The 22,026-nt window shown below is 49.1% G+C and overlaps 3 protein-coding genes across 4 annotated transcripts in view; 2 read left to right on the top strand and 1 right to left on the bottom strand.

The window, feature by feature from the left end:
• ZSWIM3 (zinc finger SWIM-type containing 3) overlaps positions 1-13,605 on the top strand; it is a 20,855-nt gene extending 7,250 nt beyond the window's left edge. The window contains exon 2 of the mRNA XM_084777942.1: positions 11,231-13,605. Within this exon, the coding sequence (XP_084634068.1) occupies positions 11,231-13,157 (1,927 nt within the window). The 3' untranslated portion in view covers positions 13,158-13,605. The remainder of the gene's footprint in view (positions 1-11,230) is intronic.
• ZSWIM1 (zinc finger SWIM-type containing 1) overlaps positions 1-18,548 on the top strand; it is a 25,574-nt gene extending 7,026 nt beyond the window's left edge. Inside the window, exons 1-2 of one of the 2 annotated variants that reach the window (XM_084777946.1) lie at positions 14,171-14,623; positions 16,279-18,548. In XM_084777946.1, the coding sequence (XP_084634072.1) occupies positions 16,423-17,778 (1,356 nt within the window). In that variant the 5' untranslated portion in view covers positions 14,171-14,623; positions 16,279-16,422 and the 3' untranslated portion in view covers positions 17,779-18,548. Of the gene's footprint in view, positions 1-14,170; positions 14,624-16,278 lie in introns of those variants that run through there. The other variant, XM_084777947.1, reaches the window with a different exon arrangement.
• Positions 18,306-22,026, bottom strand: SPATA25 (spermatogenesis associated 25). The gene is made up of 2 exons (XM_084777953.1): positions 20,086-22,026; positions 18,306-19,765 (listed from the first exon to the last, which is right to left on the bottom strand). Exons 1-2 carry the CDS (start codon positions 20,138-20,140, stop codon positions 19,146-19,148), a joined length of 675 nt encoding a protein of 224 aa, XP_084634079.1. The 5' UTR covers positions 20,141-22,026; the 3' UTR covers positions 18,306-19,145.

The raw sequence follows: 22,026 nt of genomic DNA, 5'->3' as shown, positions 1-22,026 counted from the left end.
TGCAGGCAGAGACGACAGCCAAACCCTGCCAAGACAGGGTAAGCAAGTCCTCAATAGTTCCTGCCTCACAAATATGTCTGTCAGATATATTGGGCCAGAAGGCTGAAGAAGATGCTCCAACATTATAGAGAGTTTTGGGTGACTGTTCAGGTAGCAAACTGTCTCTGTCATCTTTTCATTTGGAAAGCTACCAACCTGCACTCCCAGCATACTCAGATAATCAAGTTTACTCCTTCTCAAGTCTCTGAGGGAGTTGAAGACCAGGCAGCTTAGTTTTACAATGAAGCTTAATTGTTTAGGGGTTAAGATGTTTTTTGGTCTAGATAGGTGATCTAAGTTGACAATGACAATGTGTGATGGAGACTGATTTACATTCAGAAACTTAGACGCACCAAGATAGGAAAGATGTTTTCTTCAAGGCTGTCAAACACAAATAGCCAAAACACTAAGAATGTAACATTTATATAATTCCTGATTGTGTCACGGTTCTTCTTGCTATAGGTAATCTATTGTATATATGTGTAATGATATAAGTATATATGTACAAAAATAAAATAATTTTTTAAAAGACATACATGCCAACAAAGCACCCATACACATAAAAAATAACTTTAGATTTTTATTTGAAAATAACAGTGCAGATGTTACGTGGATAGCAATGGCAGATGTGCATACAGGAAGTTAGCAATTCAAGATCAGGAAAAGCTGGCATAAGGGTTAGAGTTGAGAGCTCTGGATTCAGCTAGCCTTTGTTCTTAGCCTAGGACAAGAGTTTTATCCGTTATGAAATGAGGCAGGCAGGAGAAGTGGCGCAACAGTTAAGGGCACTTGCTGCTCTTGTAAGAGTACTCAAATTTGGTTGTGAGCACCCTTGTCAGGCAGTTCACAACTGCAAGTATCTCCAACTCCGGGGCATCTGATGGCCTCTGCGGCACTCTGTGGGACTTTGAGGGCACTGCACTCGGGTGCACGTACATGTACAGAGACAGGCACACACCTAGAACTAAAAGTAAATATTTAAACCCTGTCTTGGAAACAAAGCCAAAGAAAAAAATTTTTTTAAGTTTTATTTTTGCTGGGCATGGCAGTGCATGTCTATAATCCCAGCACTTAGGGGGGCAGAGGCGGGTGGATCTCTATGAGTTCAAGGCCAGCCTAGTCTACAAAGCGATGCTTTTGTATGTACGATGCTTACCTGGGTGTGTTTCTGGGCACCACGTGCACACAGTGCCCATGGAAGCTATAAGAGAGTGTCAGATTCCCCTCAACTAGTTACAGTTGTGAGCTGCCATGTGAGTGTTGAGAACTGAACCTGAGTGCTCTTAACTGCTGAGCCATCTTTCTAGTTCTAAAAATAAATCTAAGAAGAAAGCAAGAAAGAAAACTGGGCACAGTATCTCACGCCTTTAGTCCCCGCACTCTGGAGGCAGAGGCAGGCAGACGGCTGTGAGTTGGAGGCCAGCCTGGTCTACAAAGTGAGTTCAGGACAGCCAGGGCTACCCAGAGAAAACCTGTCTCGAAATACCAAACAAACAAACAAAAGTGGACTAGGGAATGTAGCTGGGAGGGGGATGCTTACCCATGAAGCATGTGCAAAGCCCTGGGTTGACCCCCAACACTGGCAAAAAAAAAAAGGAGAAAGAGAACTGGAGGGTTTGATTAGAAAACACATATAGCATCTGAATTGTTAACTGTTTGCTGAAACTGTAACTGTAGCGGACTATAGAAAGTGGTAGGAGTGGCCGGGTGTGGTGGCGCAGGCCTTTAATTCCAGCACTCAGAAGGCAGAGGCAGGCGGATCACTGTGAGTTCGAGGCCAGCCTGGTCTACAAAGTGAGTCCAGGACAGCCAAGGATACACAGAGAGACCTTGTCTAAAAAAAAAAAAAAAAGAAAAGAAAAAAAAGAAAAGAAAAGAAAAAGAGAGGAAGAAAGTGTTAGGAGGATAGAATCTAGCCAGGACTAGTAGTACCTGCCTATAATCCCAGGACTGGGGAGGCTCAAGCAAGAATACTGCCATGAGTCTGAGGCCAGCCTCAGCAACATAATAAGTTCAAAATAGCCTGGGCTATAGAGTAAAAGCCTATCTCAAAAAAAAAAAAAAGTGGAGGAGACGTGAGAAGGCAGGCATCTTGGCTCAGTGGTGGAGCATTTACCTTCCATGTGCAAGGCCCTGGTTTCATACCAGCACCACAGAAAGAAAGGGAAGGGATACTGTTATTTATGAACTGGGTGGTAGAACATTTGCCTGGCTAAATACGCATCACTGCAGAAAACAAACACGAGGGAGAGACCTTTATTTCTGAAAGGTCGGGAGGCAGCCAGCTCAGGTGGTGGAGTGCTTGCCTCGCATGCACAAAGCTCAGAGTTCCATGTCTAGTCCCACATCAACCTGGTGTGTTGTACACTCCTGTACGTCCAGCCCTTGGGAAGCTAACATGGGAAATCACTGCAAGCTGCAGGCTAGCCTGGGCTACAGTTTAAGACTCAATCTCAAAAAACACCAGTAAATACATATATAAAATCAATATGATACATACAATGATATGTATGAGTGGGTGGCATATTATAATCCACTAGTTTGTATAATGACTGGAAATATAAAATCAAATCAAAATCTGGCATGGTGACATATGACTAATCCCAGCACCTAAGAGGCCAAGGAAAGAGGATTGTTATAAATTGGAGTCCAACACAGAGAAATGCTGTCTCAAAAAATAAATAAACAAGCAAACAAACAGATAAGCAGGAGTCCAGCCAGAGCTACATACTAAGATCTTTCCATATATGTGTATGTATATATACACATATATGGATGGATATATATACACATATGGATGTATGGATACACACACACACACACACACACACATATATGTGTCTGGTTCAATTCCCAGCACCCACATGGCAGTTCACAACTGTCTAACTTCAAGATCTGACACTCTCACACAGACATACATGCAAGCAAAATACCAATGCACATAAAATAAATTATAAAAAGAAACAAGCAAACAACAACAAAAAAACACTCTTCAAACACAACTTTATAAGAAACCCTTCTTGCAGGTCATAGAAGCAGTTTGTAAAGGAGAAAATACTTTGACCTTTTCCTTGATGGGCTGTCATTTATTAACATTTTTTTTTTTTTACAGTAAGTAGGGCTGTCTTGTCTTTGTCGGGTTTTGTGTGTTTTGATTTTGAGATAGGGTCTCACTATGTGGCTGGCCTGGAGCTCCGTGTAAAACAAGCCGAGCTTGCTCCTGAGGGACCCTCTTCACACTGCCTCTTGAGTGCTGGCTTACAAGCACCTCCCACCATGCCCTGCAGGAGAGCGGGGGTTCACTGCCGGTGAGTTTGAGGACAGCTGGGCTACATCTTAACTTACCCTGGCCTGTAACAAACCCTGCCCTGATGCCCCCAGTGAGTAGCCTCCAGCCTTCATGCAGCTCACTGGCCCACAGAAAGACACCTATCATTTTTGAAAAGTTGAAGCAGTTTAGGGCATATGTACCAGGCAGCAGAACAAAGACCAAATACATATTTCACAGTAGCACAGACATAGCAAAACTTCAGGGGGTGGGGGGGCTGTTTTTTAGTTTTTTGGTTTTTGGTTTTTCGAGACAGGGTTTCTCTGTGTAGTACTGGCTATCCTTGGACTCCCTTTGTAAACCAGGCTGACTTTGAACTCAGAGATCCACCTGCCTCTGCCTCCTGAGTGCTAGGATTACAGACCTGCACTGGCTCCTTCTGTGGCTTTGTTTTTTTTTTGTTTGTTTGTTTGTTTTGTTTGTTTGTTTTTTAATGCACTTTACAGACTGAGCCTCTCCCAGAGCCTCTGTGTAGGAGTTCATATTCTTCAGAGTCCGTGATGTACGCCAGGGGCTCTCGCCACTGCTGTCAGTTCCGTAACTACAGTTTTCACCTTGCTCAACATTACATATTCAGGGTCTTTGCTAGGAACTCACAGATGCTGTCTTACTTAACACATATTCTGAACTAGACCACTGTTATTAGTGTAATAAGGCTGTGTCACAGCAAAACTCATGAACAAAAATCTTGCCAGTGCTTCGATGCCGGCACCAAGAAGCAGAGAAGGCAGTTAGTTCTCTGTGAGTTCGAGGCCAGCCTGGTCTACAGAGAGAGTTCCAGGACAGTGAGAGCTACACAGAAAAACCCTGTCTCAAAAACGCAAAAAGAAAATCTTGCCAGTAAACTCATCATGTGGTCATGCACGTCTTTAATCCCAGCACTGGTGAGTCAGAAGCAGGCGGATCTCTATGAGTTCGAGGCCAGCCTGGTCTACGAAGTGAGTCCAGGACAGCCATGGCTATACAGAGAAACCCTGTCTTGAAAAAACAAACAACTAGTCACTTAAAAAAATCACCTCTACTTAACTATGCTTTCCTGCTTGGTCCTACAGTTCCCTTGACATCCTTGACAGTTTCTAGCTGATGAGTAAGTATTAAACAGCAGATGAACGCAATGCAAGTAAAGCCATTCAAACTGAAATTGCATACACAGCTCTCAAGAGTTGAAGGCCTGGTAAAATCCCTAAAGGTAGTGATGGAGAGCTGCCAGCCTCACGAAATGACAGGAGATAGGAAATCAACAGGGAAGACAGCACCAGAAACTTGACGAGGAGAGGGTTTGTATAGCAAGGAATTATACCCTAGGAAGCTTGATAACCTCCAGGAATACTTTTGTGAAACAAAATAGTAATTGAGAAATATCATAGACTTTGGGGAATTTGTACCAGAAACAAACACACAAAAAACCAAAGTCAGGCTGGGTGGTGGTGGCACATGCCTATAATCTCAGCACTTGGAGGCAGAGACAGGCAGATCTCTGAGTTCCAGGCCAGCCTGGTCTACACAGTGGATTCCAAGGCTACACAGAGAAGTCCTGTCTCAAAAAAACAAAACAAAAAAAATTGGTCTTTGTGTTTGCTTGGCTTGGTTTTTTGTTTTATTTTGTTTTAGATTTATTTATTATTTATACAGTATTCTGCCTGCATGTAGGCCTGTACTCCAGAAGAGGGCACCAGATCTCATTATAGATGGTTGGGAGCTACCATGTGGTTGCTGAGAATTGAACTCAGGACCTCTGGCAGAGTAGTCAGTGCTCTTAATCTCTGAGCCATCTCTCTAGCCCTTGGCTTGGCTTTTTAAAGATATATGTGAGCATGTGTTTCTGTGTGGTTCCTTACACGTGCGCATGTGCGGAAGCCAGAAGGCTGCCTTGGCTCCCTCTGAACTGGAATGTGCAGTACATAGGGGCTGGGATCTGAACTCCAGTCCTCATGACTAAGCATCCAACACTCTTACCCCTAGTTAGCTTTCTGTGCTGTGATAAAACACTGTGACCAGAAGCAGTGTGGGGAGGGAAGCACTTCCGTTTACAGTTCCACATCACAGTCCATCACCAAGGGAAGTCAGGGCAGGAACCTGGAGGCAGGAGCTGAAGCAGAGGCTCAGAGGGTGCTGCCTACTGGTGTGCTCAGCCTGCTCAGCCTATTCAGTTCCACCTGCTCAGGGGTGGCTCTGCCCGCAGTAGATGGGGGCCTTTCCACATCAACCATTAATAAATGTACCCAGGCTTGCCTATAGGACAGTCTTATGGAGGTATTTTCTCAGTTAAGAGCCTCTCTTCCAGCTGGGTGCACGCCTGTAATCCCAGCACTCAGGGAGGCAGAGGCAGGCAGAGTTCAAGGCCAGCCTGGTCTATAGTGAGTCCAGGACAGCCAAGGCTACACAGAGAAATCCTGTCTCAAAAAACCAACCCCCCCCCAAAAAAATCTCTTCTTTGCCCAGTGTGGTGTCTTATTCCTTTAATGCCACCATTCAGGGGGCAGAGGCAGTGGATCTCTGAGTTTGAGGCCAGCCTGGTCTCTATAACAAGTTCCAGGATGGGCAGGGCTACATAGAGAGACTCTGTCTCCAAAAAAAGAAACAAAAAGTTCCCTCTTCCCATGTTTCTAAGTTTGTGTCAACTTGACAAAAAACCAACTAGTTCACTTTCTCTGGCCCGGCTCTGGTTCTTTTGAGGTAGGATCTCATTGCACAGCCCTGGCTAGCTGTGTTGTCCTGCTTGACCTTGGATTTCCAGGGATCTTCCTGCCTCTGCCTCCTGACATTACAAATTTGTGCCATAACACCCAGTTCTGTCTGTCTGTCTGTCTGTCTGAGAGACAGGGTCTCACGCCCACCGGCCTCCAACTCCAGTTCCCTACTTCACATTCCAGAGTGTTTACATTACAGGTGTGCACCACGTGTGTGAGTGAGTGTGTGTGGACACTAAGCGTGGCCGTCACAGGTCAGGTGGGTCCTCTCCACTTATTCTGTTTTGGGGCAGTGTCTCTCACTGAGCCATACGTTCAGTGATCTGGCTAGACTGGCTGGCCAGCAGGCCTGCACCTCCTGTCTCCAGCTCCCCAGCATTGGAAGTATAGGCACACACAAGTCTACCCAGCAGTTTTGTCATTTTGGTTGGTTGGTTTGGTTTGTTGTTTGTTGTTTGCATGAGCACTAGGAACTAAACTGCGGTCCTCACACCTCACAGCAAACACTTTACTAAGCTGTCTCCCCAGCCCTTTTAGTCTCAGTTTTTTTTTTGTTTTGTTTTGTTTTTGTTTTATGTTTGGTTTTTTTTGAGACAGCGTTTCTCTGTGTAACCTTGGCTGGCTTGGACTTGCTTTGTAGACCAGACTGGCCTTGAACTCACAGCAATCCGCCTGCCTCTGCCTCCTGAATGCTGCGATTATAGGCATGTGCCACCACTCCCGGCCCCTTAGTCTCAGCTTTAAAAAATATTTATATGTTTTATGTGTATGAGTGATTATTCTACATATATGTATGTGCACCATGTGTGTGCCTGGTGCCCAAGGAGATCAGAAGAGGGGTACCAGATCCCCTGGGACAGGAGTTAGTAATTGTTGTGAGCCAGCATGTGGGAGCTAGGAACTGAACCCAAGTCATCTTCACCCAACTTGTTTGGGTCTAAGCTACTGAGCCCCTCCAGCCCCACTCCTGTAGCCACAATCTTTAAGGTAAATCCCATTCAGTTCTTCTTTTTTTCTCTCTCTCTTAATAATGTCTTCTATGAAATGCGTCTGTAGTCATTTTTTGGGTTGGTTTTGTCTGTGTGTTGAGGGAAGGGAGTTGGACTGTTTCTTTGTTTCATGCATTACATAGCCCTGGCCCTAAACTCAGGCCGGTGATCCTTCTTCATCCCCCTGAGTGCTAGGAATAGTCATATGGAACTTCCCCCCCCCCTCCCCGTGTGCTGGACCCTTTTGTCCTCAGTTACCTAGCAACTCTAGCTTACTGGGTAGCTGAGAAGAGTGGGCCTCCAAATGTGATTGGGTAGCTGGTAAGGCTCTTTGCATCTTTCCATTCTACATCCTCAAGCCTGTTGTGTTCAGGACTGCTCCCCACGTGACACAGATGCACAAGTCACATCCAAAAGAAGCCTTCCTTGGTTTCCTACAGATTTCCTGTTGTGGCTTTCTCCATAATTGGACAAGTGTCCTTGCTCAGCCCTCACAACATTACCTTAATTGGCTTAGAGTAGCAGGAGCTTCTCTAAGCAAGCAGTGTGTCGGGGAGGAACAGCCACCTGGATAGAGCTGCCTCTCTGTTTGGCAGGACAGGAGACTGTTGAGTTTACAAGACACAGTTTTGGATTAGATGCATCTGTGGTTGTCCCTCAGTGTCAGGGGGTGGGTGAGTTCCTGGATGCCCCTCACACATCAGAATCCCTGGACGCTCAAGCCTCTCACATAAAGTGGCACAGTACTTACATATACCTACACATAACCACCTTCATACATGATGTATGTAGTCATTGCAGCATACTGCTCCATGATTGGTGACACGGGAAGTGTCTGTATATATTCAGAACACTTCCCTTTTTGGCTCTACTGGGGGTTAAACCTAGGGCTTCACACGACAAAGGTCAGGGTTCTACTACTGAGCTACAGTCCCAGACAGGTTTCTGTTTTGTTTGTGTTTGAGACAGGGTCTTTCTAGTACAAACTAGCCCAAAATTCCCTGTGTAGCCCAGGCGAGTGTCAAACCAGTGTCAGTTTTTCCGCCTCAGTTTCGACGTGCTGGGATTACAAGCATGAGCCTCCATACCTAGCCTCACCCGATTAGATTTTAGGCGTTGGTGTGTTCATGGGTATGATGGTGTGGAGGGCAGGGCATGCGTGTGTATAGATCAGAGGACAGCTTGGTGAAGTCTGTATTCACCACCTTTTGATGGGCTCCAACTCAGGTCACCTTTACTTGCTGAGCCGTCCCCAGCCCTTGATGAGAGATCTATAAGGGTGGTAAAGGGCAGATGAGGAGGGTAGGAAAGGAACTCAGACAGAAATATTTTTCAAGTGGGCAAAATAATGGTTAGCTAGTTAGACTATAGGCAGGCAAGCTCAGTTCCAACCTCAGCTGTGCTGCTCCTAGCTGGGAGAGTACATCCTGGGCTCTCAGCCTTGGGAGCCTCCTTATGCCTGCTTCCCTCTGTGAAATGGAGACAAACTAGAACCCTTGCCAGTGTGAAATGAGACGTTAGGACCTCCCTGCTACCCGGCACAGACTCCTCAGCGCGTGGAGCAATGTGGGGGAGTGTCTCAACACGTTCACACAGTAGACACAGGATGGAGTCATGTCAGCGGCAGAGGAACAGCCTCGCTGTGCAAGGCCCAGAGTTTGGTCCCTACCATTGGCAGAAAGCAAAGGAAGGGAGGAAGATGCCAGGCAGGGTGGTCAGCCTGTCATCCCAGCACTTGGTAGGCTAAGGCCAGAAGATGGCCATGAAGTGAGACCCTGTTTCCCACCCCACTGTAAAAAAGGGAGTCAAGAAAAGGAGGGAAGTTGGATAAAGACTAAAAAGGAAGAATTAAAAGAATTACCTGGCTAGGTAATAGAGCCAGAAAAGTAAAAAGAGCTTTGTGGTTGGCAGTGGCTCCCCCAAACTGTCACTAAATACACAGCAAGTCAATATAGTCTGATGACTAGAATTGAACTAGCAGAAGGAAAGGCCCAGCTTTCTAGAAAAAAGAAAAACGATGGCTCCTTGTATCCTGAATGACGAATGCACTTCGAGATGAAGGGTGGGAGGGCCATGCAAACAAAGGTGCGAACGTAAGCAACTGCAGCAGACACTTCACAGCGGACACAGGAAGCTGGGGCAGTTTGTTGTTCTAAGACATAAGCAAGGTGGACAGGGGTGGAAACTAAGAGTCAGTGGTGCTTACTTGCTGGTCTTGCCATTCTACTAGGCTGCTCCAAGCCATTCCGAAGCAGAACTAGAGATGGCGCCACCCGTGTCCTGTGCTTACAACAGACACAGCTGCTCTCAGCCCCGGGCCCCTCCACCCTGTTATCATAAGACTCACATATCCTGTTTTGCTAAACTTGCCCCACAGGGTCGGCAAACTGGACCAGCTGGATAAGAGTGTTTGGAAAAGTGTAGGTGGAGCTCCATGTCATGCTAGAGGCTGAGATTTCTTTTCCCCTCTTCCTTGGTTTTTCAGCTGAGCCACTCCCTGAGGAGGCAGGGGTGTGGCCATCCCACCCAGTGGTGATCCATGATTCATTCGTCTATTATATCACTGATAGGCATCTGCTGAAGAGCAGCATTGTTAGATGCTAGGAACACACTGAGGAATGAGTTAGTCCTGGCACTTGAGACATCCACAGTACATGTTGATGGGCATGTGAACTACTAAAGCAGCTGGCTTTAGCTCTAACATAAACAAGACGCCAAGGCAGGCTCTGGGCTAAATGTTTTAGTTATGGTTCATTTAGTCTTTATGATAACCCTAATGAGCTTGTCTCGTTTTGTAATGGGGATACTGGCATACTGTGTCCACAGAGGTGAAATGGCTTGCCCAGGGTTAAACAGCTTCCCAGTGACAGCCAGGACTCAAAAAACTTAACTTGCCCTCTAGTCCCCATTTCACCTCTACTTGTCTTGATACCTACAGGTGTATAAAGGTGTATAAGACCACACACACACACATTACATACGTGTGTCTGTGTGTGTGTGTGTGTGTGTGTAATTTTGTTTTTTTGAGACAGCATTTCTCTATGTAGCCTTGGGTGTCCTGGATTCACTTTGTAGATCAGGCTTTGAACTCACAGAGATCTGCCTGCCTCTGCCTTCCTGTGTGCTGGGATTCCAGGCATGTGCCACCTTGCCCAGCCTTGTAAGACCTTTTAATTCAGGATTAATTACTGGAGCTTGGGGTCATTCCATAAAGGCTGACAAAAGAAGGGAGGTTGGGCCTTGAGCCCAGGAGTTGAATACGAAAAGAGAAAGAGCAAATAATTTGATAGCCATCCCCTTAGGGTCACCCATTTCTGTCTAGAATGCTAAAGCAAAAAGATGAAAGGGTGAGACTTTCTTAGACGGTTCAAATCGATCCATCAGACTAAAACAAACACTCCAGGATATAGACACTTCTCTTTACAGGAACAAACAGAGATATTCTCTTCTACAAATAAGCCCAGGCACATGTTATCCCCAGAGGACCCTGAAGTGCTCAGTGGACAGCCCTGGTCCTCAGAGAGTTGCTGTCAAGGAGGAGAAGGCAGTGTCCAAAATGAGTGAAGAGGGCTTTTTGGTTTTTTGAGGAAAGGCCTTGCTGCATGGCCCAGCTGCCCTGGAGTTTTTCAGCCTTCTTGCCACAGCCTCCCAGGTGCTAGATTGTAGGCACAGGGACCTTTGAAACAAAGAGACACTAGCTGGGCACTCTGCTGCGGTGCCGGCTTCCCCTCACATCCTGCCTCAGGTTGGGTTGTTGGCAGCCACAAATAGCAACAGACAGAATGACAGAAATTGGGCCATTAGGCCAGGTATAATAAATAGCTTACCTCTGTAACCCCAGCTCATGGGAGGCTGAGCCAGGAAGGTTTTGGCAAGTTCAAGACCAGCCTGGAGTACATCATGAGTTCCATGCCTGTCCCAAAGCTCAAAAAAAGAAATAAACTACAAACAAATAAGCTGGGGCCTTGGAACTGTGTGAAGGAAACACTAGGGGGTGTTGTAATAGAGATGAGAGAGGGAGCTGAAAATGTTGGGACTAGAGAGTTAATGCAGATTTTTCTTCCTTGCATTCTATACTGCTACACGGTCTCTAGGAAACGTATTGGTCACTGTAAACGGCTAACAGGTCTTGTCTTGAAAGGGACAGCTGGTACCTTTCTCACTGTCACCTCTACCTTCCCTAGATATGTGCAGGTGAAATTTGTCTGTATTCGGACGCAGTCGAACAGGAAGAGGACACGGAAGGTGGACCGGTGCCCAGCGTACCTGCTCCTGCAGTACAACGAGAGGCTAGACAGGCTGTTTATCAGTGAACTGAACACCCAGCACATACATGCTGATTCTAACAGTGCTGGACGAGCCCCTGCTAGCAAACCTCAGGAGGCAGTATGTCGGCCCAAACTCCAGCCAGTGCAGCTCAGCATCAAGAAAGAACTTGATACAGTAGAGACGCTCCCAGTAGAGCCATCCTTCTGCCTGGATAAGGCACACGAGCCCTCAAATCCAGAGCAGGAGGCCATCAGTCCTTCTGACCTGGCCAAGATAGCCAAAGTGATGAAGGACTTTCTCACGGTAGACGAGGGCTCAATGGCCTCTTTCAGTGTAGGTACCAGCCAAGACCTGGACCGGCTCAGTTTCCAGAGCAGCAAGATGAGTGACTTGTTCACCCGCTTCCCAGAGAATCTCCTGCTGCACCGGGTGGAAAACAGCCAGGGCCATATTCTGTACGCTTTCTTGGTGGAGAACAAGGAGCGAGAGAGTCGAGTGGTCCACTTCGCTGTGCTCAAGGCTGAGACAGCCCCTTCTGTGGCCAAGATGCTTAGTATCTTTACAGAATTCAACTCTGATTGGCCCAAGGTCAAGGTGGTCTTTGTGGACCCTTCCTTCCCGCACAGAGCTGTTCTTCAGGAGATCTTCCCTGCTGCCCGCATCCTCCTTTCTATCTACCACACAACTCGTCTCTTAGAGAAGAAGTTACATCAGAGTTCGGCAAATGCATCTTTCAAAAGGCTCATGAAGGAAGCTCTGCGAGAGGCCGTGTTTGTCTCTTCTGATGCAAGCCTAAAGAACCTCTGTCAGTTGTCCCAAGCCCTCCTGGATGAGGAACTCTGCAGGTTCCTCCAGGCCCATTGGTTCTCCTGTGAACTGCTGTGGTACATGCACGTGAGGAAGGGCCTGCATGCGTGTAACACCTACATGGACAGCCTGGATATAGTCACCAGCAAGGTGTCGAGCCTCTTTCGGGAACAGCGGTCTCTATTGGACTGCATCCTCCACTTTGTGGATTACATAGACATCTTTAATACCAAAGGTCTTAAGAGCTTGAACACCAATTCCCCCAAGTTAAAGAGGACTCGGCTCCCCAGCACGCCACCACGGCCCAAGAAGCCTTTTAGAATCTGTGGAGGGAAAGTCACCAGGCTCCCAGTGGAAGAGACAAAGCCAGACTTAAAGCAGTCTGAATTGCTGCAGCCCCAGGACCAGGCCTCCAGGAGTGGCATGCTAGACATCCTGCACCAGAGTGGCTCCGAGCTGGCCTACAAGCTGTGCCGGAATGAATGGGAGGTGGTGCAGAACTCCACCCACCTGGTGGACATGGCCGGGGACTCCGTAGCTGTCCAGCTGCTGGAGGACTCACACCAGGTGAGCAAAGATGGCCGTAGCTGCAGCTGTGCCTTTCAACAATGCTACCACCTGCCGTGTCGGCACATTTTGGCACTGTTGCACACCAGCCAGCAGCCAGTAGTGGAAGCCATGGTGTGCTGCCGGTGGCAGAAGAAATACCAGCACCTCCTTGGCCCCAGTGGGGAGCTTCGAGACCGAGGAATCATCCCAAACACAGATCAGCCTGAAAAGCAAAGTCAGAACCACATGATTCGGGACCTAAGCAGGGAGCTAGCCAACCTGCTGATGCAGACTGAGGGGCCAGAGCTGGAGGAACGTTGTTCCACCCTGCGCAAGATCGTGGACATCTGGGCCGACCCCTATCAGCTTCCTGCGCCCACTCAGCAGCCAGTTGACTTCAGAGATGTGGGTGGCCTCCCCTTCCTCTGGGGGAAGCTGGAGGAAGGAGACAGCCTCCCTCTTGATGAAACTATGGCTGGTGACTGAAGTGTTTGTCCTTGTACACTGCATCTCAAAACCTCCTTGGAAGTCTGAGAGTTCAAAGTGGGTGGGTCTTGCTGTAGGTCAGTGTTTTAATCCATGTCTTCCTAGGCAAGGGCTAAGAAGGTCTTAACCCTGGGGGCGAGGGACTCCACTGTGGCCTCCTGTGAGCCTGCCGCCTTTCAGCTCTCTACCTTTGGCATTCTATAGACACCTCAGTCATTGTTGAAAGCCAAAGTAATTCCACACTGAAAGGTCATACCCCTTTCTCCCCAGCCCCAGCGCTCAGATTACATTGACCCTACAGAGATGAACCCTTGCCCAGGATAGGATAAAACAAAATGGGCCTGGAAAGCAGCTTTGTTTTCAGAGACATTGACTGACGATGCTCTTTGGAAAATACCTGTTATGCATTTTTATTCACATTAATAAAGTTGTTTTTGTTTTTGTTTCACTTTTGTGTTTTTTGGGACAGGGTCTCATTTAGCCCAGGCTAGCCTCAAACATTCTCATTTCAAAGCAAACGAGTATTGTCTAATGGGCTGTGGTGCCAAATAGAAACTGCTGCTTCACATTCACAGGGTTAGTGATTTAGTGCCCCTTACTCTGCCCTCTGCCTCCCAGCTAAGCCTGCAACACAGATGATAGGGAGTTTTGCTCATTCTCTTTTGTTTTGTCTTTTTGGTTTTTCGAGACAGGGTTTCCTTGTATAGCCTTGGCTGTCCTGGACTCTCTTTGTAGACCAGGCTGGCCTTGACCTGAGATCCGCCTGCCTCTGCCTCCCAAGTGCTGGGATTAAAGGCGTGCGCCACCACGCCCAGCTAGAACTTCAAACTCTTGATTCTACCTCAGCCTCTGAATAGCTGGAATTACAGGCCTCAGTTTCTCCATAAAGCAAAGAACGCAGTACAACATGCGCACCTTTTCCTACACTTCTGTGTCTTTGGGGCTTGACACATGATACCCGACAAACTAAAGGTTTCCATATAAAACACTGCTTTTATTTTGGCCTTTGAAAGGTGCCGCCCTTCCAGCCTCCTAGACCGAAGGGAGGCTCCGCCCTCGGCCCTCCCCACCCCCTTTTCCCAGCGTGAACATCCTTCTGCGACCCCCCATTGGCCGCTTCTGGCCGAGCCCCCGTAACCCTGGTAACAGCCCCCGCCCTGTGGAGTTGCCAGTCCCGGATTGGTCCGCGGTTCCCAAGTTCGAAGGCGAGCTCTTTAGGCCTTTGGCCTGAGTCATTGCGAAGCTGGCGTGGTGATTGGCGAGCTTGGACGTCAGTCAGTCGGAGGTGGGCCCAGTGTGAGAAATGGCTGCCGCGTCGGCCGCTTGGGTGAGCTGTCTCGGCAGTGGAGGCGTGAAGTCGGGTCGCATCCTTTAGCGCATACGGCTTCCACCGGTGGGAGGTGGACTTCGGCTCCGCTGGGCTTGAACACGAACCTCAGCCTTCCGCATCCCCCACCCGGGCTCAGGTGAGGTCAGAGGTCGCCTTCCCTTCCCGGGCCACATTTTTGGACTCTACTGGATGCCATCAGGATCTGGAGCCAAAGACGCGGCTTCCAGTAGCCGTAATGGTGGACAAATGGCCCTACGTCTTTGAACCTGAGTCTCATCTGCGAAATGGGGACAGTAAATGGAGCCTAACGGGAAACATTTGCATAAAGCATTGCAGCCAGTCGGGATATACGTAGAAGTAGGAGAAGCTGCACACGTGTTAACCCCCTTTTATGGTGAAAGGAATAGAGTTTAAGAGAAAGCCACTGCTGGGCGTGGTGGTGCACGCCTTTAATCCCAGCCCTCGGGAGGCAGAGGCAGGCGGATCGCTGTGAGTTCGGGGTCAGTCTGGTCTACATAAGCAAGTCCAGGACAGCCAAGGCTACACAGAGAAACCCTGTCTCGAAAAACACAGAGAGAGAGAAAGCCACTTGGCTTGCTCAGTATTTCATAGCAAATTTTGAGCAATTGCTTTTTTCTTGGTATAAACCAAGACCAAAGAAGAGTTTGTAAGAATTAGAAGAATTTGTGGACAAAAAGGCTATTAGAATGTTATTTTTAAAAGAGTTGAACGTGATGACATGTGTCTGTATTCCAGCACTCAGGAAACAGAGGATTGCAGTGGCTTGGGAGCAAGTCAGGTCTGAATCCTGTATACACAGCCACGTTTTCTTCCTTTTCTCTCTCTCTCTCTCTCTCTCTCTCTCTCTCTCTCTCTCTCTCTCTCTCTCAATTGATTTTTTTGAGACAGGATTTCTCTGTGTATCAGCCCTGGCTCCTGGCTGCCCTGGGACTCAGTTTGTAGACCACCAGCCTGGCCGTGAACTCACAGAAATCCACCTGCCTCTGCCTCTGCCTCCCAAGTGCTGGCATTAGCCAGGTGTTTTCAATCCCTTGTGCTGCCAAGAGCTATATCCCACCCCCTCTGCCTCCCCAAAGCCCCGAGTCTTTATTTTTGAGACAGGACCTCTTAGAGTCTAAAATGACCTTGAATTGACCCTGCCGCTGCCTCCACCTCCCAAGTGCTGGGATTACAGGTATCTGTCTTGCCACACCCAACTCCCCAATCTTTTTGGGTTTTGGTGTGTGTGTGTGTGTGTGTGTGAGAGAGAGAGAGAGAGAGAGAGAGAGAGAGAGAGAGAGAGAGAGCGCGCAAGCGAGCGAGCAGGGAGAGTGTTGTTGTTGTTGTTAGAGTTTTGTGGTTTTTTGAGACAGGTTCTCCCTAAATTGCCTATATTGGTCTTAAACTGGTCTAAATGGACCTTGGCCTAATGATCCTTCTGCCTATGTCTTTTAGGTAGCTTGGCTCACAAGTGTTGGCCACTGCACTTGGCTTCATGCCTATTTAAGTCCCTGGGAAATATGTTTCTACAGCTGGCTTATAATGTTTATCTCATATCCAGGGTACTACTCTCCCCTAGGGAGACCTTCTGACTTTAATGTGTCCTGCCTTCCCCAGCACACTGGGACCTGTTTATCATTTTTGTGATGTTTATAGCCATTATCCAATGTGTCCTTATGTGCTCCTTGGTTATCTGCTCCTAAAAGTGTTTGATAAATCTTGAAATATTGTCTGGATAAGTAACTGAAGAGCCAGGTCCCTACTGTCTTAAGTGTCTCTTCCTTTCCACAGGCTCATCCGGAGCAGTATCTAAACCGACAGTCCACCTTCAGGCATCAGCTTGTGTGGCACTTGAGAAACTTCCTGCTTCCCTGACAGCAGCCCTGCAGAGGGAGTGTCCCAGCTTGGGCCTTAGGCCGCCCCCAGTGCGCCTCCATGGCCCTCACGGTGCTGAACGGGATTCTTATTAAAGACTCAAGCCCGCCTGCGCTGCTGCAGCAGATTACCAAGACCCCACAGCTAGACGCCTTCAACTACCAAAGCTGCTTCATGCAAGACCTCTTCGCTCATTTCCCCGAGGTCTTGTTTATGCACCGGACCTATAACCCAAGAGGCAAGGTGTTGTACACCTTCCTGGTAGACGGACCCCGGGTCCAGGTCGAGGGGCCGCTCGCCCGGGCCGTGTACTTCGCCATCCCTACCAACGAGGATGCCAGAGGTCTGGCCCAGATGCTCCAGGTGTTCAAAAAGTTTAACCCAGCGTGGGAGAGAGTCAATACCATCCTGGTGGACCCCCACTTCATCCTGCTGCCCACCCTGACTATGGAGTTCCCCGCCGCTGAGGTCTTGCTGTCTGCCTTCCACATCTGTAAGTTCCTCCAGGGCAAATTCTATCAGCTGTCCCTGGAGCAGCCTGTACAGAGTGTGCTCCTGTCCTCCCTGCAGAGCACAATGTGCTCTGCCACAGCCGGCAACCTGAGGAAGCTGTACACGCTCCTGAGTAACTGTATCCCCTCCTCCAGGCTGCCTGAGCTCCACTCCCACTGGCTGCTCAACGACCGCATCTGGCTGGCCCACCGCTGGAGAAGCCGAGCCCAGAGCAGCCGGTACTTCCGGAGCCTGGAGGTCACAGCCCACGTGCTCAGCCAGCTCTTTGGCACCACCCCGTTTGAGAAACAAGGCATGGCATCCGTGTTCCGATACATACAGCGGAACCCTTCAGACAAGGCCGTGACTCCCCAGGACAGGCACACTCCCTCAGACGGCAGCCTCGAAAGCCCCAACACAGAGCAGCTGGTGGAAGCCAGGATCCAGCACTCCCTCAACGCCATCTGCACGGGGCCAGCCGCCCAACTCTGCCTAGCGGAGCTCGCCGTGGTTCAGAAATCCATGCACCTCATTGGCTCCGGCTCCGAAAAAATGAACATCCAGATTCTAGAGGACACGCACCACGTGCGGCTCCAGGCCCCTGCCAGCTGCAGCTGCCACTTCAACCAAGCCTTCCGCCTGCCCTGCCGCCACATCCTAGCCGTGCTCAGTGCCCAGCACCAGGTGCTCCATCCTGACATGCTGCAGGCTCAGTGGACCTCAGGCTGCGCCACCAGCTTAGACAGCATCCTGGGCAGCAAGTGGAGCGCCAGTCTAGATAAGCACCTGGCTGTGACTCTCCTCACGGAGGAGGTAGGTCGGCTCTTAAAGCACTGCAGCAAGGAGGAATTCGAGCGTCGCTATAGCACCCTTCGGGAACTAGCCGACAGCTGGATCGGCCCTTACGAGCAGGTACAGCTCTGATCACACACATACACACCCAGTACTGGGAACTGAGCCTACAGGAGCACGTATGTTAGGCAGGCACTCTACCACTGCCTCTTTTGATTTCTCACTCTGAGGTAGCCTCTCACTAGGTTGCCCAGGCTGAGGCTGGCCTTGAACTCTTGATCCTCTATCTCCCAAGTGCGGACCAATGCCTCTATTTTGAGATACCACTCTCACTAGGCTTCTAGGCTCGTCCTGAACTCACTCTGTAGGCGGGCTGACTTAGAAACCTCTTTAACTAGCCTCCTGAGTAAGCAGCATTATAGGCCTGTGTCACAAGACCTAACTGCCGGTTATGCGGATGCCCTGAAGTGTTCATGTACATCCACGTCCTCCCTCCACACACTCCAGCCTCCTGCTAGAATGTGTCAGGCTCCATAGAGCGGAAGTCAGAAAGCCTTTTCCGTTTAGGGCTCAGTAGTAAACATTGTGGGCTTTGACGGTCTAATATAGTCTCTGTTGTGCATTCTGGCCTCAGTTTTGGCAACTTTTTCTTAAGGAAAAATGATTGGTAGCTCAAGAAGTTCCTGTCAACAGGTGATTCCTTCAGAGAGATGGTCGGTGATGAGGCTAAAGGGTCAGTGTTGGTTAATTACTGCCCCAGCCATGACATGACTCACCCGACACTGGCCCTGGAGCCTTCCCACAAAGGAAGTGGCTGCAGTAGGGGGAAGGGGTTGTCTGCCAAGCTTCCAAGTTTTCCTGCCCTACCCTGGGATCAATAAATTGAATGTCGTATCCCCACACTTGTCCTGTTGTCTGTTTTATACATGGTCCTTTAGAGCCGCGAAAGGAAGAGTCGGTAGGGCGGCGCTGCGTGTGTGTGTGTGTGTGTGTGTGTGTTCACTTTGTTCTTTTCACCTGCCATAGTTCTGAGGTCTGGTTCTGCTGATACCAGCATGAGACCCCAAGAAAGCCTCTCTCTAAGCCTCAACTTAATCTGTAAGCTAGGCGTCCTCACAGGCTGGGTGCCGGGGAAGAATTTTGTTCTGTTTGCTCTCGGCCAAGTGTCCATTCCCTCCATTTGCCCAAAGTCCCATCTGCCTCAGCAAGCTGGGACACAGGAGAGAGGAAAATCCATAGTCTAGGACTTTAGACAAGAACATTTTTCTCTACTCTCCAAACAGGGTTTTCTACCTAGGTAACCTGATTGAATCTGCTCGGATCTCTCCTGGCGTTATCAAGAATTCCCTGCAGGGTGGTCCTGACAAAGTGGTGCAGTTTATCAGGGTGGCTCAGTGACCCACACCCTCTCCCCACCCCTGCCGTAGTCATCCCCAACCCTATCTGCCCAAGAACCATACGGAGAAGCCGCCCTATGTATCTCATGCTATTTCATCTGACTACAAGCAGGAGCCCCTCCTGGACCTCACTAAAGGCATCAACCCAGAAGCCATGTGGGCATGTGCCTGCTCCCACTGCACCCCCTCCACAGCTCCCTCTGGCTCTGGATGAGCCGTCATGAAAGCTTGAGCTGCCCGGATCAGGTCCTCTTCCCTCAGGCCTGGCACAGGCACCGTGGGAATGCCAGCGATCATCATGGCCAGGGTAAGGATGCAGATGTCAGGTTGGGAGCCAGCCTCCTTCCCCCCTGCCTCGGAGGACATCGGCAGAACCCCAGGTGACAGCCCACACAGCAGCAGGGGCCGGGGCCTGCCAGGGCCGCCCAGGTAGGGAGCTCTGCTTCGGGAACAGGGGTCTGCCCAGCCCAAGCTCTCCAGCTGCCTCACAGGGGGCAATTTGGGACAGTATCGGTTGTATTCCTTCCTCCGAGGTGTCTCCCAGCTAACATTCCCAGAACAGCCCCTGGCTTCAGGTACTGCCAAGGTAGGGCCCCAGGCCTGGGCAGCAGGTGCCATCTGCTCAGCTTTCTGGCTCAGTGGGCCTAATCCACCAGGTGACACCACCACTGGCTCTGCAGGACTATAGAGGCCAAGGGACGAACCCGAAGAAGCAGCCCCACCTGCAGAGACAAGAATAAGATGGAATGTTATTCTTGGTCTCTTGGAGGAAGAGGCCCTGAGGGGCAGGGCCGGGGAGCAGAGGAATGTTAGCATGACTCATGTCTATAACTGCAGCTGGTCCCAATCCTGCAGGTGATGGGCAAGTGGGCAATTAGTCGAGGGCAGGGCCTTTTGGCTATCTTTTCTTCCGAGAGGACTAATTCCACGCTCAGCCCAAAAACATCCATCAGAGAGCCTCCACCTCCCCCAAAGCCAGGAAGCAGCTCTGTTGTCCTCTCCAGTTGCAGGAGCCCCCCTCACCCCCACCCCCACCGCTCACCTTGGTTAGAAGGCAGAAGACCCAGATGAGTTTGTGGAGACACGAAGTAGGACATGGCTGCCCCAAAGTCCCCGTGTGGGAGGGACTAGCCCTACTGCCCCTCCTGCCCTACTCTGCAGCTGTCTGCAGTGTCACCTCATAGTCCCCTTTACACTGGACGCTACCTCACAATACTGACCTGCTCATTATAGAACATGCATGTCACAATGGGAGGGGATTAAATGGACCCTGGACCAGGATCAGGATGTTCCGGGCTTCTGTCATTATCTCGGTCGAGATGCATCTAGACAGGTGTTTTCGTTTTACTTTCTTCCGGCGCTGGGGCTAGAACCCAGGGCTTTGCAAATGCGAAGAGTGAGCATCGCTTCAGAACTACATTCTAGTTGTGTTTTGTTTTGCTTTTTGTTGTGGTAGCATTTGTTTGTTTGTTTGTTGAGACAGGCTCAAAGTAGCCCTGGCTGGCCTGGACCATGCCACAGCCTACTTCCTGTTCCAAACCTATCTCCTGCTTGCTGGGATTAAAGTCATGAACTACCATGCCCTGTCTGGCTTTGCTTTTGTGTGGCTGGGCTCAAAGCCTTGGTCTTCCTGTCTCAGCTTTCTTTTCTTTCTTTCCCCTTTTTTTTTTTTTTTTGGAATTTATTTGTTTTTACTTTACATGCCTTGGTGTTTTGCCAGCATGTTTGTCTGTGTGAGGGTGTCAGGTCCCCTGGAACTGGAGTTACAGACAGGTGTGAGCTGTTAAGTGAGTGCTGGGAGCTAAATCCCCGGATCCTTCGGAAGCGCAGTCAGTGCTCCTAACCACTGAGCAATCTCTCCAACCCCCTGCCTCAGCTTTGTAGGTGTTGGGAATGTAGGTGTGTGTCACTACACCTGGCTCCACCAAGACAGTTTTGTTCCTCAATATCCTCATCTGCAAAATGAGAGTAACGCTGACACCTACCTCACCAGGAATTGTGAGCCTGAGATGAGGTTATCTCTATGGAAGCTCGTGATCAGAGATACAAATAAATGAGTCCACTGCCTTGTGGCATGAGTCAAGCTATTCAGTCATTTGCTAACCACAAAAACCAAGCATGGAGCACATGCCTATAGTCCCAGCAGGAGGATCACAATCCATTTTATAGCAAGGTTGAGGCCAAACTGGGGTACAGGTGTTTTTGTTATTGTTGCTGTTTTTAAATAATCTACTGGAGCCGGGCTGGAGAGATGGCTCAGTGGTTAAGAGCACTGTCTGCTCTTCCAGAGGTCCTGAGTTCAATTCCCAGCAACCACATGGTGGCTCACAACCATCTCTAATGTGATCTGATGCTTTCTTCTGCCATGCAGGTGTACCTGCAGATAGAGTACTTACATACATGAAATAAATAAAAAATCTTTAAAAAAATAATCTACTCGAGCCAAGCATGGTGGCTCACACCTGTAATCCCAGCATTTGGGAAGCAGAGGCAGGTGGATCCCTGTGAGTTGGAGGCCAGCCTGGACTACAAAGTGAGTCTATGACAGCCAAGGCTACACAGAGAAACCCTATCTCAAAAACAAAAGAACAAAAAACAGTGTCAAGTCAGGCATTCAGGCTCATGCCTATAATCCCAGAATATGGGAGTCTAAGGCCAGCCTAGGCCACAGGCAAGGCCTTGTCTAGAACAAAACAAAACAAAAACCATGTGAGGTGGCTCATGTCTTTAATCCCAGCACTCAGAGGCAGAAGTATACGGATTTGTATGAGTTCAAGACCAACCCTGTCTACAAATTGAGTCTAGGACAGCTAGGGCTACATAGAGAAATCCTGTCTGGAAAAACAAAAACAAAACAACCAAAAATGACTGAGTTTAATTCCCTCACAAAGCACAAAGGGAAGGAGAATGTTGAGGGATGGACAGAGGGACAGAGCACACGCAGTTTGTGTGTGTGTGTGTGTGTGTGTGTGTGTCTCATCAG

This window comes from Acomys minous (genome assembly GCF_964271855.1).
Source record: "Acomys minous genome assembly, chromosome: 3".
NCBI lineage: Eukaryota > Metazoa > Chordata > Mammalia > Rodentia > Muridae > Acomys > Acomys minous.
Note: the sequence above shows the minus strand (reverse complement) of the source record. Positions and strands in the feature narration are given on the sequence as shown.